The sequence below is a fragment of the Blennius ocellaris genome (genome assembly GCF_963422515.1).
Source record: "Blennius ocellaris genome assembly, chromosome: 7".
In the NCBI taxonomy this organism is placed as follows: domain Eukaryota; kingdom Metazoa; phylum Chordata; class Actinopteri; order Blenniiformes; family Blenniidae; genus Blennius; species Blennius ocellaris.
This window is the reverse complement of record NC_137656.1, coordinates 9892504-9910759: the sequence shown is the minus strand read 5'-3', so window position 1 is coordinate 9910759 and position 18256 is coordinate 9892504. Positions and strand designations below refer to the sequence as shown.

The following is an 18256-nucleotide window of genomic DNA, read 5'->3' as shown; positions in this document are numbered from 1 at the left end:
TCTGGTATGGCGTGGTCTATTGAATGCTTCAGCCTTGAAGTTCATCTGAAATTACATGAGCTATGTGCAGGGAGACGCTGTATAGTATGAATCAAAAGGACATTTTGTGAACGATTGACAACAAGCTGCAGTCAGACAGTTAACAAGATAATCCATCACCACCGTAGACAGTCTAACTTTATTGCAACTTGTTCACAGTATCGTACCATCGACACACAAGGCAATCCAAAGTGACCAAGTTTAAAGATATTAATAATTAAAACAGACATCTGAATGAAATGCTAGACAATAAGACACATAATAACATTTTTATATTAAAAATTCTAAAGAGTTAAGAGCGAGAACGTTTAAAATCAGTGCTGAATTAACTTAATTTGGAAGTTGCAGTAAGCAGTTGCAAACATCAGAGATTCAGGAAGTTTGTTCAGACAGAAAACTATTAATTCTGTTTTATCAGGTTGTCAAGTAATAGATTTTATGTGGTTGTTAAAAATTAGGACAAAGCTGAGCATGACCCCAAGATTTCATAATCTAGTAATATTTTATAATAATTTGATAAGCATGCAAATGTTGAAGAGTCGTGGCCTAACAATGGATTGAGGAACCACACATGATCTTTGTTCACTTAGATTCATAAATACTAATTGAGAGAATGTAAGTCCTGTTTTTTTTTTTTTTAACATTTTAACCAGTTTAGGACAGGGTTTGTAAGTGCCACCCATTTTTCCAATCTGTTAACCAAGCTGTTGTGATCAACTGTGTTGAATGAACCACTGAGAACCAGCAATACCAAAAACAACTTGCATGCATCGTTATAATTTAGGTGTATGCAATTTAAAATTTTAATGAGCGACGTTTCAGTGCTGAGGCGTTACTGAAATTGATTAGAACGTTTGTTTTTGAGCAAAGAACCATGATGATGACTTCACCCAAAAAAAAGGAAGATTCAATCTGTCCTTGTATTTTCTGATTACTAAAGCATCCAGATTCAAGTTTTGAGGCTTTACGTACTGTTATTTCCAGACAATGGTCTCTGGTGATTAATTTTTTAAGCACGTACAGTTTTAATACGAAAAGGCAAGAAGGTAAAACATAAATATGAGAGAGAAAAAAATAACCAATTGGTCGTTATAACAGCAAATGTTGCATTATGTAACACTGTGTGTGTTTCCACAACTCAATAAAAGTTGTAGTTGAAAAACAAAGAACAGAGCATCGACATCCACTGTGCCTTGGCCCGTTGTTACTCAACCGCCTCTGCACCCTGCAGTGAGCACAGCCAAAATACAAATCCATGTTTTGTGAGTGTGACTACTGCTGTAGACGCAAATATACACACAACCAAGCCGTCTTTTCCCCCCCTCTGTCACTCAGTTTACCTCCATTTGTTTTCTTTGTCTTAGGAGTTTACTGCAATTATTCACTCTCATTTTTCTGTTTAGCTGCAGGATCAAACCTCGCTTTCCAGGCTCTCGGGAGAGATCCAGCAAAGTAAAGGCACCTCACCTCCATCCTGCAATTCTTAAATCTCTGTCAGACCTAAGATCCACCCAAAGGCTGCATGATTGAACCCTGGCATTAATGTTGAGACATAAAAACATCCCAAAAAGTGAGTGGCGCTTCCACTCACTTATGCTGTCTCTCTGTCAGAGTTATGCACAAGCCTTTTACCTCTTAACGCAGCTTTCTTCATAGCTGCTGAGAGCTCTTCACTGAAACAACTGCACATCTTTCTCCCGCTTACTCTAACAACTCAATCATGTAAATGGAGAAGGAAGTGCAAAAATACTGTGAAAACACTTCCTCCCACATGTGATAAGACATCTTTTAAATGCAAAAAAGGCGAGGAAAGCATTAGAAGTTCCATAAGTGCGAGTACTGAAAATGGTTAAATTTAAGGATGACAGTCCTGATGAGAACCCAAGAGTGGCTGGAGCCTCGGTAACGATCTGAGTAGGTGCTAATGGCAGATCATTATCACGCCACCTCGGTGTGCACGCAGAGCTTTAATCCGCAGAACAATGATCTCATGAAATTAGCGGTGAACCAATTAGTCAAGTGATTGATTAGCTGATAATCAAAAGATCAATGGAAGGAACTTGAATAATTGACTATTTGTACACATCATTGTCAAGTTAGATTCTAAAACCTGATCCAAATTCAATTTTATTTAAATAGAGCTTTATTGTGTTGGGCTTTTCTTGTCTTCTCTTACATTTAGACATCCAGCAGGTACATCTACCATAAGTAGCCCATGTTTTACTTTCTTTTTTTTTTGATCCCCTCTAACTTTTGACAAAAAAAGAAGCTAAATGCTCACATGTAGCAGTTTTGAGACCAAACAGCTGTGAATTTGCAGAGAGGAACCACATTCCTTAAAATGTTTTCCTCTATTAACACTTACACTATAAAGAAATGCAACGCTGGCAGTGTGGCAACATTTCAGAGTAGAGACCGAACTCAAACCTGAACAAGTGGGATCAGAGTTATTAAGTCATTGATTTCACTTCGAGCATGTGTCCGTGATGAGTGTTGTTCAAGTGCATCTTGATATTTGCATTGAAATATTAGATACTACAGTGAACTTTGTAACCAAATGTAATTGTCTAACTTAATTATAATGTAGGAAAATGAAAATAAAGAAGTCGGGTGCCCCCCTCTCTACAAAGAGAATTAAGCAAAATATATAATAATTTAATGATGCAAAGATTTAGTTGCTCAAGTGTCAAGTGAATAAATGTGAAGCTACTTGAGAAAGAAAGAATCCAAGATCGGTAGTCATTTGACAATCAGCCTTCATTTCCATCACTTTTTCGTAGGAGAATCCCTGAAGAGCAAGTTCAACACTGAACTTTGAACATTGAACAAAAAATGGGGTTCCTCCTCCAAATGGTCTGAGACCCATAAAAGTGTTTATACGGTTCAAAGGCATCTTATGTTCACCAGCTGGATCCAGATTGAGTTTGCAGTCTGCGCCGCCATATGTGGTGCAAAGCTGGTTTGCCGCCACATCTGCTTGCTAAATGTGCCAAAATACGGTTGGGTAGCATGTGAACGAGTCAAAACAAATCAAAAATACTAGAGACAAAAATTTTGCAAAATGTCGGCCCGATCAAGGTTCCTCTGCTTGTAGCCCTCGACTGGTGCATTAACTGATGGAGAGCTGCGGAAAAGAAGCGGTAAAGTGTATGGAATATAACCTTCAAAAGGACTACAATAAACAAAAAAGAAGAGTTACAACAAACACATTTCAGCCTGAGTGAATATTGCAAGTGACGGAGCGACAAAAATATATATAGAAATATATCTATCATGCAGCTCATTGTTGTAAGCTGCATGATGATAAAGAGAAAAAGGAGCGCTTGAAGCAGTCAAACATTGAAGAGGCTCTGCCAGATGTGTCCAGCTGGTAGTAAAAAGGTTCAAATACAGAGGGCAATTCTCTCACACTGCTGAACTTCTACACATGACACAACTCTTGGTCTGCATAGAAGAACCTTGCCCACCTCTTCTGAAAAAAAACAAAAAAACAATACAAATTGCGGCTTTTTTCCCAAATGAACACACAGTTCCATCACTTCAAGCTGTTACAATCATCTGGTGTAAAGGATGAGAGGGAATGAATGTGTTTTTTCCAGGGTCCCATTCCTGATTGTGAAGGAAAGGCTAGAGGTGCCAACACCGTGACTGCAGTCTTTCACTTTTTGTCCAATTAAACTCAAAGGCAATTCTAAGTCGACACCCTTCGCGTTCACACTTCACTGCTAACAAGGCCCAGGCCGAGGCGCTGTGACTGTTCATGTATGAGGGAACAAGTGATTTACTAGAAGTATAACAAGCATGAGTATTATTGACCTCTGGGTCGGGCTCTGAATGAGTCTCCTCCTCTTCTCAATTGAAAGTCTTTGAGCCAGGGTCAGGGATGGATGTGGAGGTTATGAACTTTCCTTTGTGGAAAAAGGTTTTCAAAGCGAGAGGGAAGAAGTCTCACATTGCACATGATTTGTCAGTTTTTGGTTCAGTGCTGGACGTTTTTGAAAATATAAGATGCTGTTAACGTCGATCTATGAACAATTAATTAGAAATTAATCAACTTGTGCTTACTAGGTGCGTTCAGTTTGAAATATCTGGCATATATGATGCTGGCATATTGTTAAAAATAGAAAAGATTGTGGTTTTACCCTTCAATTATTTATTTTTCAATGATAGTCCTTTTATTTTTAGAATTTCTATAAAACAATTTTTCGGGACAAAGAAAATACCCATGTGACCCTCAATCAGCCCTCTACTACAGTTTTATTTTTAAATGAAAAGAGACATCATTAACCAAATTATGAGAACTTCCTTTATCTATCATTATTTCTTCTAAAATTACACAATGCTTTGTGCAATATAGCAAAGGACTTTAAAACCATGCAGAGAAAAATGCACCTTAGAAATTGTAGCGTGGGCAAAACTGGAATGCAGTTTCCCTCATATTTATGTACCGTAAATATAATAGAAAGAGATAGACAACAAAAAGTAAAGGAATTTCAGTCCATTGAATCACAGAAATGAAGTCTTCAAAAATATGACTTCATATGGTATTAGTGGATGCAGAAAATTAAGAATTATAAACCTTTTGTTGTTTGATGCTACTTTAATTAAAACTGAAATGGGACAAACAAAAAAAAAACTTCAAAAGCCAACAGTACTTGCCTTTCAACATAGCATCATAATGACCTAACTGTCTTAATAAAAGTATTATTTTTCTGTCCAATCTTAAATATACTTTGATTCTCATTTAAGTCAGATTCTTTGAAATGCATTGGACATACGGGTCCTAACATTTTGGGGTTTTTTGGCTTCTTTACATGAAACACTGCTCACTAATGAACCATCCAAAATGTGAGGCATCAGATGATTTTTTTTTTTTTACATCTGAAAAAGTTAGAAAAGGTGTAGGTATTTATTATTTTTGTATCCAGAAATAGGGAGTGAATAAAACATTATGTAAAAACAAACAAATCCTTCCTCTCTTATTCTGCCCCTTCATTTATTGTTCTCACCTCCTTCAAAGAGGTACTGACCAACACGATGAGACTCGCCATGCTAATTTAAAGAACAACATGCACACGAAAATGAAGCTTCAGACTAAATCTGCTCAATCAAACTTGCAGCAAATGGCAATTTGGATGATGAAATGCAGCCAGAAACAAAAACAGACTGGCATCCATGTGTATTAGTGCATTGCAGTGCAGGCAGAGAGCAGTGCAGCAGAGCTTTGAAGCACATGCGGGTCTTTGTAGGAGCTTTGTGCATCAGCATGAGCACATCAGACCATTTACGCCCACATGGAGCGATGCACTGAAAATCTACCCATTAGTGTGCAGCCAAAAGTGAGCTTTTTGTGAGTTCGAGTGCTCCCTCTGAGTCTCAGTGCAAAACTGGGCCTGACTCCCCCTGATATTACACTATAACAGCACACCGTTGGTGCACTCGCATGCAAGCCTGAGTCATGTCATGAGTGGAAATCGATGTGTAATGTTGGGCTATGTGTGAAGCTAATAGCAAGACCTGCTGTTGGCATGAATAATAGTGAAATTCCAAGTAAGTCTGAGAGTTTGTAATTGGTTAACAAGAGGACAGTACAAGGTGCTTCTCAAGCGAAAGGTGAACTAAATTACATAAACAAGCACACGTGCACTGAACCCACCTTGTGCTGTTGGGAGATTTTTTTTTTTTTTTCCATAAAACTCAGCAAATTGTGCAAGAAGCAACTTGTAGCTTTAGTGATCCTCTCTCCTCTGTCTCCCGGCTTCTTTATCTCTTACTGCATCAAGGCTGTCTCCATTATTGAGTGGAGTTATGAAACCCATCTACATTCTTAACTACCTCGCAGGTGAGTGGTGGGGACAGGGAAAGGTGTGTTACTATAACAACTGAGTCAAAGGAGGAGCATTCTGACTTTTGACATGAACAGTTGAGTTTGTTTGAAGAGGAGGAAGAGGAGGAGGAGGAGGAGGAGGAGGAGGGACTCGGCAGAGGAAGCAGTAGCGACAGAATTTGTATGAAAGCTACTACAAGCCTTCCTGTACTGAGGGGGCCTTAGCTGCAAAGCATAACTTCTTTAGTGCCCTTTTGTTAGGCTTTCCTTTAATAGCAAGGCTTTTCTAACAAATCAATGCTGTTATACAACATAGTTGGAGAGCTCCCTCCCTTTGCCAAAAACAGCTCCCTGTTGCGTTAGCTGCTACTTACAGTTGACGTATATTTTCCAGCACGATCATGTAACCCCAAGACACTGTCCAAAGATTAATTTGGACCTCGGAGAAGATGAAAACAGGAAGGAGTTTTTCAAAGATCAATGTTTATTCATCTCCTTTTGAACAAAGTCAACTCAAGGTAATTTGGAGCTTTTGGACAAAGGTCTTGGAAAATATGATGAAACCAATTACAAAATACCGTGAATGCTGTTTGTGGGCAGTGTCCAGATAACCCAGAGGGCAGCAGTACACCGAAACCCATGAGTAGAGGAGAGGAGTAGGAGTTGGACCCTGGGACTCAAAGAGGGAAGTCTACATTCAGAAACGGATTGCCAGCTAAACAGGAGGTGCTATGTTTATCCACAACAGCTCACAAAACAATGAGCCTCAAATATGAGCTCTTGAAGGTCGGAGTCTGTGAATTCAGTCTCCCCGGAGAAGAAGCAGCCTGGAGGGCATATATACTATAAACACATGAAGCAACTGACAAGAACAAGCCCCCCTCATGGTAAACTGTGTTTGCTTCTGATCATTTAAATCAGTTCTGTCTATTCATTTTGCGTTTATCTGATATGACTCTAAATTAGTGGGTCCTTGCAATTCCAGCATTAGCATGCATTTTAGTGTTTTTTGCAGGCGCTGCCAAATATAATCCATCTTTGTGACCAACTTCCTGAAAAAAAGAACATATTTCCAACATATCTCGTAGAGGTACAATGCACAATTCTTTGCAGGAAGTTCCAAAAATTGATCATCTAAAGAATGATACATTTATTAGTTTGATTTAATAAGATTAAGCCAACGTTCTTGATGGATATTTGCCTTTTACTTCGAAGTAAAATGTGAGCGTTTTTGCCCACTTTATAGCTATAGATGCCAGCCAGGTTTGGGGTTTTTTTTGCAGGAAAATTATGATAAAAATGGAAAAATCAAAATATATTTAATTAAAACACACATTTTAGAATAAAATTTTGATGTCGACGTGACAAGGACAAGATACAATTGAAAAACAAAGAATTATGATTGTCATGATCTTATTACTTTTATTAGGAAAATAAAGCAATACCAGCATCGAGAGTTGCTTTAAATTTTATAAGACACATTTTATGTTTTTGTTTCATTTGTTTTTCATTCGACTGTTGCTGAAGTACATTTATTGCTATATTAAGCATTAACAAATGCAAACATAGAGAGTATGCAGCAGGAAATGGGGTTGAGCAGTTACATGTCAAATGAAGAATCATAGTTGGTCTGAAATTTGCAATTGGGCCAAACATATTACAATCAAAGACAGGAGAGCTGTTGAAAGTGAACCCTGAGCTATGGATTCATGCTTTCCAGGGACGTTATACTAACTCACATCCATGTCATGCATACTTAATCTAAAGCCTGACACCTGCCCTCTATTTAACCCCAACTGTGGTCTAATGCAGGGATCTGCAACCTTCATGACTAAAGGAACCATCATTACAACCTGTTTAACCTTGTAAACATAAATAATGCAGACTATAAATTAATAGGTACAGTTTTGCTGTATTTGCTAAAATTCAGCTTAAGTTGGAATTATTAATTAACCACTGACATGTTATCAGTCACTATTTTGACATTTCAGCTATTATTTCCGCTGTTTTACCCTGCCTTGCCAATTTTGGCAGCTTAAGCGATTTTAGATATTTGATTTGCAATTGCTATTTTTGCAGTTTTACCTTATGTAGTGCCTTTTAGTCTTTTTACCATTCCAGCATTTTTTTAATGTTTAAGCCATTTTGCAGTTTCATCCTTTCTATAGATTTCCAGCCATTTAAGACCGTTTTCACAATTTTGGGGAGTTTCAGTTGTGTGGAACTTTCAACATAGCGTTTTAGTAGATTTCTCTTCACACCTAAACCTCTCTGTTTCCTATAAGCCTCACTTTTAGTGGCGACACAAAGGAGCAGGAAATGTTGCCAATAGAGACACGGTGTCAGCACATTCAAACACACGATTCCTTGCAAGTATAAAGGTGGACACTGTACAGCCTGTCATTAGCCTTGATTTATGTGGGCATTTTATGAGGATAAAATAAAGCCTACTGAAGTACAACATGTATCTTTTAAATAGATATATATCCAAGGCTTCCACTTTCTACTCTTCTGTCACATCCAGATCTATAATGTTAATATCCTGTTAGAGAGCCGCTTCCCCCTGATTGTGCTTCGTTTCCAAGAGCTCCTCTGCTACTGAAGCCCCTCTGGTGGCTCATCCTACAGCAAAACAAACGATCGGAGAAATGTGCAGAGCCAACAAACGCATACAACACATTCACCCACACAAAGAGAGACATACACACCTCTTCACTGAAAGCCATTTATGAGCCAGTTTACGAGTAAGATGCATTAGTGCGCATTGGACAAAATCCATACTTGCTTGCTTGGGGTATCTTATAAATACTTTCTTTCTCGTTAAAGTTTGTTTCCCTCCTTATATAAATAAATCTGCTTTTCCTGTTATATCCACACACACACACACACACACACACACACACACACACACACACACACACACACACACACACACACACACACACACACACACACACACACACACACACACACACACACACACACACACACACACACACACACACACACACACACACACACACACACACACACACACACTTACATCTCTGATGAAATATTCCAGGGTGGCATAGGCGATGGCGATACCATCGTGAGTGCTTGTGCCACGTCCCAGTTCATCAAGGATGACCAGAGAGCGTTGTGTTGCGCGAGAGATTATTTCCGAGGCCTCTGTCAGCTCTTCCATGAACGTACTGCGGCCCTTATAGATGTTGTCTGAAGCTCCCATCCTGAGGAACAACCAAAGAAACACAAAAGGACAGTTTGAATGCAACATATTGAGTGCCGTCGACATCAGTGTAGACAATACTTTGATTTGAAATGTTTACAGACCAATCTTTCATGCACACAGGCAGCGACCTATGTTTTCTGGGAATGAAACATTTTATAATGTAGCAATGACTTGAGGAAAAAGAATGACTGGAGCCATTTATTGTCACTCCGTAACAAGTGTGCGAGTGGGCTTGTTTCCCCTTTAGTTTAAAGGATGGCAAATGTTGTGAAATCACACCCACAGGTGTGATGCCTCTGGGTACATAATAAGTCATCTCATCCGAGAATCACGAACAAAGTCCTGAACACAAAGATGAAGTTACCATCATTTGTGTGTCACGCACACACGTCACAGAATTCAGCATAGTTCGCATCAACAGACAAAACAACCAATAGTTTCACCATATTTTAATTTTGATTTCTGATGCATTCCTTTTCTCTCAGTTTGGATTATCCTTCACAGTTCCTCCAACTCCGGCCCTGAAATGTTTCTAATTTGCGGTTGTTGCGTCTCCAACCTGCTCAGTGTTTTGTGTTTGTTTGTGGCTCTCTGTGCTGTTCTTTTCTCTCTCTTCGCTCTCCCCTCACCTCATCTAGTTGACGACAGCGTCTACCCACAGCTACTGTAAGACCTCTGAGTTTAGTTCTGTCAGAGCTGACCTCTTGCTTAAATGTATTAAAAGGAAAGAAAAGAAGAAAATTGTGATTTGGTGCCGAAGGAAACTGAAGTAAATTCACATTTGAGATGAAAGGCAATAGATGCAATAAACTTGAAGGTGCCAAAGTGATATTTTCCTTTATGGAAACTCGATCAATAAATGGTTAAATTAAATTTCAAAAGTGTCAAATGTCAGTGTTCAAATTATATCATATTAAAAAAATGTCCCATTGCAGCAGATCCACTGTGAACCACTTCCATCATTCTTGTTCACAGTGCCCCACCAATGACATTTTCTTGTGACTACAACTTTAAAAGAAAAGAAAACTTTTTTTAGCAGGAAATAAAGAGCCTTTAAATCATGTTCAACAGACAGGAACATCAAGTTATTTAAAAGATGAAGTCACCAAAATAATCCACAAACGGCTGTTGTTCTTCCAGAGATCCCCTACCACCCACAGACAAACAAAGAAGCTGCCATTTTTTTCAGTGAACCGGCTCCTACACAGTTTTCTTCCGGAAGAACAACTGAGGTACCACAAAAAGAAAAAGACAGAGCGAGAGAACAGAATGAGCTTTGAAAAAGAGGGAGAAAAAGCATAGCCGGAGGGTCACTTTGGTAAACTGAATGAATGGAATATCAACAAAGTGAACTGGCTCTTTCAACAAAGACAGTCAAAAGGAGGTAACAAGATTCCATATTTTCATGAGTCACATAATTAGGAATACAGTCAAATTTGAAAAGATGTTTTAAAAGAGTCATGCTAAGTTTGTAAATGCTCATATTCGTCACTCCAAATAAAGTGTTTGCAATAGGCTGCAACTTATGAGTTCAACATTGGGTGTGGAACGCTGTTGTTTAGCGACACTGATGATATGATTTGCATTTTTTCTTTTTAAAAAAAAGGGAAGACATTAAATCATGTGCATATCATTCGTTGACTATTTTGCTTGTGTTTTTTTCTTCTGACGTCTGGCCCGTTGCAACCAGATTTGATGAAATGTAGGAATAATGAACTGAAATACAATCAATCCATCACAGCAGGGCTTCATCTGAATGTCAAACATGTTGACATGCAGATCTTGTATGGACGGTGCTACAGAATCAATTGATTGCAGTTCGGTCAGTCTTTTGCAGTACGTATGAATGGAATGTTTATCGTGTAGGTCAAGTTTTTAATGTATTCTCTGATGTGGTTCGGGTCAATCAAATTCAATGTAATTAAATAAAGATAGTAATACTACTGGTTTTATTGATATATTGTTAGAGCCACTTCATCCTACTCACAAGGGGGCTGGAACCGATCACAGTGTACGACGTGTGAAGTGGAAGGTAGGGTAAGAGCAAGAAATCTCACATGCGTATGAAGAACATGCAAACCGCACATGGAAAGGCTCTTCACACCCACACTCGCCTCACTGTGAGGTGGCAATGATAAATACTACAACACTGTGCAGGGCACACTCTTATTCGCTCATTTGTATTCATCCATCTCCAAGCAGCTCTAAAAAGAAACCAAAAAGTCGATTTTCTTTACATGATCCAGTGAACATCTAAATTCTGTACTTGCATCTCACTGTTGACTATTTGCACTGGTGAACGCAAAGATGAAGCTACAACATGCCTACACTTCTCTACGGATGGTTTCCAGCAGTGTTTAAAACCTGACGGCAGCAATTTGCGCCCACCCATTAACAAAAGCATTTGGGAACTGGACATGGAGCACTGCCTGCTGCCGTGTTGAAGTAGAAAATGTTCGAACCAAAAACCAAACTTACAGCTGCATCAATGCATCATACATTCATTGACTTGACGCGATTCGTATGTTTTAATACTGTTAAACAACCTATCAAAAAGCGCTAACATATGGTCCTGATACTGGATATAGGCACAATACCAAGCGTCTTTCTTTTTATGATAATTCACCTCCTACTTTATACCGCACCATTAATGTTGTATAGGCTCATTAATACACAGCCTAAACTCCCACCAAACCCACACACAGTACTTTATTATATTAGTGTGACAACACCCCAACTAATATCTCTGTGACAAATTATCTGAATAACGATGAAATGTTACAGCATGAATGACTAGTTAGGAGTTTAAACTTTTTGTCATTTAATTAAAAATAAAAGATATATATATATATATGTGTTTTCTTTCTTCTTTTTCTTGAATTAAGCACAAGCATAATCTGCCCTGAATTTATTGTTTGTCGTAAAATATCTTTCTGTACCATCTCCGGTGGCTCTTATAGCTGTCCAGCTCTCCATTCTGTGTTTTGCAGAAGAGAAACTTCTTGTCTTAATCATAACTTGGGGCATCTCGTGCAGAACCAGAACAGGGGACATACCTCCTTTCCCTATGACGCGCTGTACATGGGAACATGTGTCTGTAGACACAGCAGGAAGTAAGAAATACATGTTTATGTTCCACACTGTGTTTATATTTAGCGTACTAGAAGACATATTTGTTGTCTCCTGTTCACTAGGATAAAAACCTTAATTTCTGCAGCTCCTGTTTTGTGCATTTCTGTTGTTTAAAGTAATTGTAATTATGACTCTCCAAAGCTTGCTTCAGGAAACAATTTTATCCTCTCCGCATGTTTGCTTCACGGCAACAGCTGTGTTTGAATGTCACAGCTTTATCTTTATTTGTTTTGCTTAAGCGATGAGAACGAGACATGTCTTGAAAAGGCTGGAACCTGCCTCGGCAGTACATGTTCATGAATTTGAGAGGGCTGTGAAAGTGGAATAGAAGGGGGCATTAGTTTGGTCAAACACAGAAAGGATCCTGTTTTATTCCCTGGACGTGAACATACACGAACTACATGGCCTACATACACAAAAATCAATGCATTGACAAACACAATTGTCGTAAAACTGTGACTGTCAGTGATTCAATACTGCTGACAGAAAATTAAACACAATGGAGGGCATCAAGCTTGCATCCATGTCAACAGACATTCAGAGCTTAGTGAAAGAGTGGCGACATGTTGAAGCCACAAAGGCCATTTGTCAGTCTGAATGTGAGCAGCGTAAGAACTCTGACTGACTCATCTTGTAAAAACCTAACTCCAGCTGGATCACAGATGCCACTTCTCTCCGTCAGTCAATGTTTCTCACCTCTAAATCTGTCTCTTCCTTTCACAACTGACCTTCACCATACTACTGATCAACGAAGCGCCGCCAGGAGGCTCTAACACATGTGTTGCCATGGTTACGCCACATGCCACAGATGAGAGGTGTGGCAGACATGCTGCTGCATTTCATTGGGTAGGTCAAAGTCTGTGTCTGTATAACTGGGGGTGGGGGGCCGATCCATACTGCAGTAAGGCAGCAAATAAGAATGAACAGAATTCGGATCAAAATAAGCCATCATTGTTCACGCTTGTCTGCCATGTGATGAGAGGACGCGCAGCGTACACACAACGGCCGCACAATACCAGCTGGATGTCCTGTTGGTCTCATCGAGTGCCTCTTTCCAGCCAAACACAGAGTCTGAAAATAGACTGCATGTATTAGCGTTCTCACACCTCTTCAAACAAGAACATGTTTCGCCACATTTCAAGTGTTTATCTGACACTCGTGTATCTTTCTTGACTTTTTGATGATTTGGTGATGTCATTTCCTCATGACACAGACACACTTAATTACTTAATGGGTAAAGTAACTACACCTGAAAAACACATAGTGATAGTATTACAATTATCTTGTCGGGGGGGGGGGGACTTGACAAACACCGAAAATGAAAAAGCAGTTTGAAAAAGCTTCAAGGCGGTAGGTTCAGAGATATAGCGTGAAATGAATTGACTATGGAGTTACTTGTAACCTTCCTGTCAACTCAAAGCAAGGTGGCCATTCTCCTCTGACCTGTGACGTCATATAAGGCATCTTCACGTAGAGGTCTGGCACTTCTCCCTTTGTGATTGCTCTTTATAAACCCAACAGATAGTTGTGGGTAAGATTCCCAGGGATCAGCAGTTTGGAAATATCCAAACCAGCGCAATACAGTCGAGAAATAACAAGCACATCAAATACAAAGTCACCTTTATTTCCTACAGTAATGCTCAGTGTGGCCTTCACCAGGCTGTATTAACCATGTCTACAGGCCCAAATCCATTTGGTTGAGCATCTGAACAGGGGCGGTGTAATCCTGAAATCACAACTTATCAGAATTCATTTTCTTTCATGTAAATTTGACGATGTGAAAGTTTTCTTACATGTTAAAACACGTACGATTTTACTTTACCCACTATTTTCCTTCAAGGTTTATTTTTCTGCCATGTCAATCCCTTAAGGCAATCCTCAAGATTTTGCCTGTGGGTGATCTAAGAATAGTTGGCTTAAGATGATATTAATTTTGTTTTCATGATGTTATGATGAGTATTACATACATTCAAAAAGGGAACTGGCCTTTCACACAGTCTACCATATTTATATGCTTTTTCCATAAACAGTGAGTGTGTTGTTGGCATGTTGCATTTATTTAATATATCTGTTTATTTGAGAATAAATAATTTCCTTTTTTTTTTCAGAAAGCCATATTAAACAAAGCAGTTGCTCCTTGTCATTTATGTTGTTAATTACTGCAAGTGTTTCCCTGGATTTGTCAAACTAATTTGAAACAATGACTTTGAATAGTTTAATCCTGTGTGAAACCCTCCAGGTCATAAACCACACAAGAGGCGTACCAGGCACTGTATGCCGCCTACAGGATTGCACAGGCGCCTCGACACTCCAGCGCTATAAAAGCCCATATAAATGAAGGAATCGATGGAGAAAGCAACCTTTTTCCCACATGCTCAACATGTGTACAACACCCACCTAGGTGCGGATGTTTCAGAGACCTGTTGGCAACACAACAATCTGCCATTGGTGAGGTCTCAAGAAGATATAAGCCACATTTCCAAAAAGAGAAGGAAAAAAAAAAAAAACCCTGCATTTTCTGATGGGAGGGGAGCTTGTGAACGACTTTAGTAAAACATGATATAATCACTGTTAGGAGTCCATGGTCGATTAAAGGTTCTTTCAAAACACAGTTTAACATTCAGCTTCCTCTTGCTGTTTCCATAACAACCATGAAGGAATAGAAGAATGTGCTCTATAACCTTCAGGACTCAATATTGACAAGAAAATGTGCGCACAGCAGCTGCATTCAGGCACATACACACATGCATCTGTCAGCAGTGACTTGCCTTATACTCAAACTCATATATGTCATATTTGCACAAAAACTGTGGCAGGAAAGTAACAGCGCGAGTCTGTGAGACGGTGGATTATTCTCTTTGGAGAATATCATCGATAATCAATCATCTGGATCATTTCGGACAGGATATCCCATCACACACCTACGCACCATCTCATTACCCCAAACAGGAGTCTGCTTACTCCAGTTGAGGAAGACACACAAGCTCCCATGACAGAAAGCTTCTCTTTCACTAATTAACATACACCTCCACACACACATACACACACGTGAAATGCAGTGATTCTCTCTAGGAATCGATTGTTTATCATCAAGACCGATTCTACTCAGGATCTTAAACTCCACCTGAGTGGTCCAATTAGATATGAGAAGCACGGCAGAGGTAACGCACGGAGGTGAAAAGAGGACAGCGAATACAGTACGAGTACTTTTTCCCCATTGTAGTTTTTTTCCATTGGACATTAATTAGATTTAAGCTCAATTTGAGATGGAAAATTAACCTTCAACCCAAATAACAGACCTGACTAAACAACACACATGCACACTTACTGATTTGATTGTGCACACTTGCCCACATGAATTGAATTAACATGTGAGGCTTCCTTTCTTGGGTATTTTTCCCCCCCCCTTGAAATTGTTAACCAGGAAATATCCACAGTAAGTACATCTGCTTATGCTTTAAAGGTCACGACCATGAACATATTGTCCTTAGTTGAATGCAACCATTAACTGTCTTTGTGCCACAGTTCCCTCCTGTCATTTTGAGTCATTTGGACCATCGTTTATACAATCAAATCTATGACTTAAAAGCCTGAAATGCCAGGGTTTCGTGAAAAAAAAAGAAAAAAGACCATTTTCAGCCAGAGGAAGACAGCAATTGCATTCATACACAATGGGAAAGAAACTATATTGGGCAAAACTCAGTGGTAAAAAAACCTCATCAATCTGACACTGAGACTGTAAAAATATTCTTACCAACAGTGTTTTGTTGAAATAATAATCTGATGTTAATATAAACTTCTTAGTATTTTGTTTTTAGAATTCAACACTTGTTGATTTATTGAGAATAAAATAATCTTTGAACAGGATGTTAATGTTCATTATAAATAACACTTTTTTACAAGGGTTACCACAGCAATTGCAACTTACACTGTAGACTCAGTTTTTTTGTTTGGGGTTTTTTCTCCACATGATCATTGCTTGGACAGTTGCATACATTTAGATTTACTCATTTGTCCTTCCGTCATTTGAAGTCATGTATCCAGCATATTTATTTCATTTACAGTCCATGTGCCATTCTTGTAGTCACAGTTTGTGGGTGACTTCAGCCACTAACATGTTAAAAATATGATATAATTTACATTGATTTCAAATCGTGTTTCCAAGCCAGCCTGCAAATCTCCAATCCCAAAGATCATTTCACAACTCCAGTCCACTCAGTCAAACCAAACTGTCATTCTACCTGCAAAACCCACATATTGGGGCTACAGTGGAAAGTGGCAGATGCAGAAGAGCAGCCAACATCATATTATTACACTGACATGAGTTTAAAACCCCCAACTGGGCCTCTGGAGGACAGAGAGAAGAAAATAGACGGTCACATACAAACATAGCAACACACTCTTGGTGTTCAGCAATGTTCCTGGCTCCCGCTGGGTTAATACATGAGAACATGCTTAAACCCACAAAAAAGAAAATTACACACATCTGCAAGCCATTAGGTCTAATCACATAGTGCAGCAGAGGCAGAATAGCAGAGAACATATATCGGCCTGTTCCACACTAATATATAGTCAGGAGTAGGAACTGCATGCAGAGCTTACTGCTGCTCTCATCATAATGAGAATAATCTTCAGCAAAGAAAAAGATACTCTCCAACAAAGTGTTATTATCTGACGGTCTCTACCACACAGGGTTGAACTATGATGTAACAATAGAGACAGCTTTGTCCAACAACTCTCGCTCATCTTTTTTTTTTCTTTCTCTTGCACACCTCGTCCTCGGTGGCGAGGAACAAAATGAGATTAGGATGGGATTAGTCTGAGTGTCAGTCCTAAAAATAAACTCGAGTGTGTCACAGACGGTGAAGGTGGATGAGGTGAATTTGAGGGGGAGACGGTTGTCTTTGCCCCGCGGTAGACGCAAACTGCTCATGTTTATTAAGACTAACAAGAAACAGTGATCAGAGTTGAAAGTGGGCTCAGTCGGGGTTGTCATGGTCACCGTTCAGATCCTTCTGTCAACAGAGACAAAGCAAGAAAAAAAGTCCCTCTTTTCAGTACTTCTTCGCTACGTTTGAGTAACTGTGTGCATCATTATGAAGAAAGTATTATGGCTTGTACTAGGAGGAATTGGTTGCATTTGGAAAATGGTTAGAACAATAATTTAAGGAATGTGTGTGTATGTATCACACATACATCCCCCTGATTTAAAGCAGTCATGTTTCAAATTCATTCATGTCTGATAAGAGTACAAACTTTCACACATTATAAAGTGGCTTTCAAAAGTATTCATGCCCCAAGTTTTCCGCATGTTGTCTCATTACAGCCATAAATGTAAATGTATTTTATTGTGATTTTACGTGATAGACCAACATTACGGGACGTTAAGTGGAAGAAAAATGATACATGTTTTTTAAACAATAATAAAACTGAAGTGTGGTAGTATATGGAGATTTTTCTCAGTTCTCTCCAGTTTTGGACAGCTTGAGACTGAAATTTTAGCCCATTCTTCTTTGCAAAGTAGCTCAAGCTCAGTCAGGTTGGATGGAGAGCGTCTTCTATTTCTATCAAATACTCTTTTGTGCTGAGAAAAACAAATCGGAGATATGACCTTTAACATCACTGCCAATGTGTCAAACTTTAAGAACAAAAAAAGGACAAAAAGTGAGACTCCCCTTGACTTCAAACTAGGGCTGCACAATATCACACGTAATAATGTTGAAGATTGCAATAAAGATAGGCCTTGCATCATAAAAGCAAGTACTTAAGTACATGACGTCAATCATTTTGTGTCTTTACTGACTTCGACCTCCAACCAACAGTCTTCTTTCTCTTCCCATTAATTGACACTAAGGGGAACGCAACCACTTCTTTTGGGGTTAGTTTTTTTTTTGCCATCAGCAATATTTTGAGGCAATTTTCGGTCATTTTTCTTTGTGTTTTTGTTTTTGTTTTGTGCCTCGAATTTCTGCCTTGATGCCACCATGGACTGGACCCAAAGAACCAGTCCATGTAAACATCGTTGA

The 18256-nt window shown here is 39.0% G+C and overlaps 1 protein-coding gene across 1 annotated transcript in view; it reads right to left on the bottom strand.

Annotated features, from left to right (window-relative positions):
- Positions 1-18256, bottom strand: part of msh3 (mutS homolog 3 (E. coli)) — a 43701-nt gene that overhangs the window by 4105 nt on the left and 21340 nt on the right. The window contains exon 21 of the mRNA XM_080499981.1: positions 8910-9096. Coding sequence (XP_080356107.1) covers positions 8910-9096 — 187 coding nt within the window. The remainder of the gene's footprint in view (positions 1-8909; positions 9097-18256) is intronic.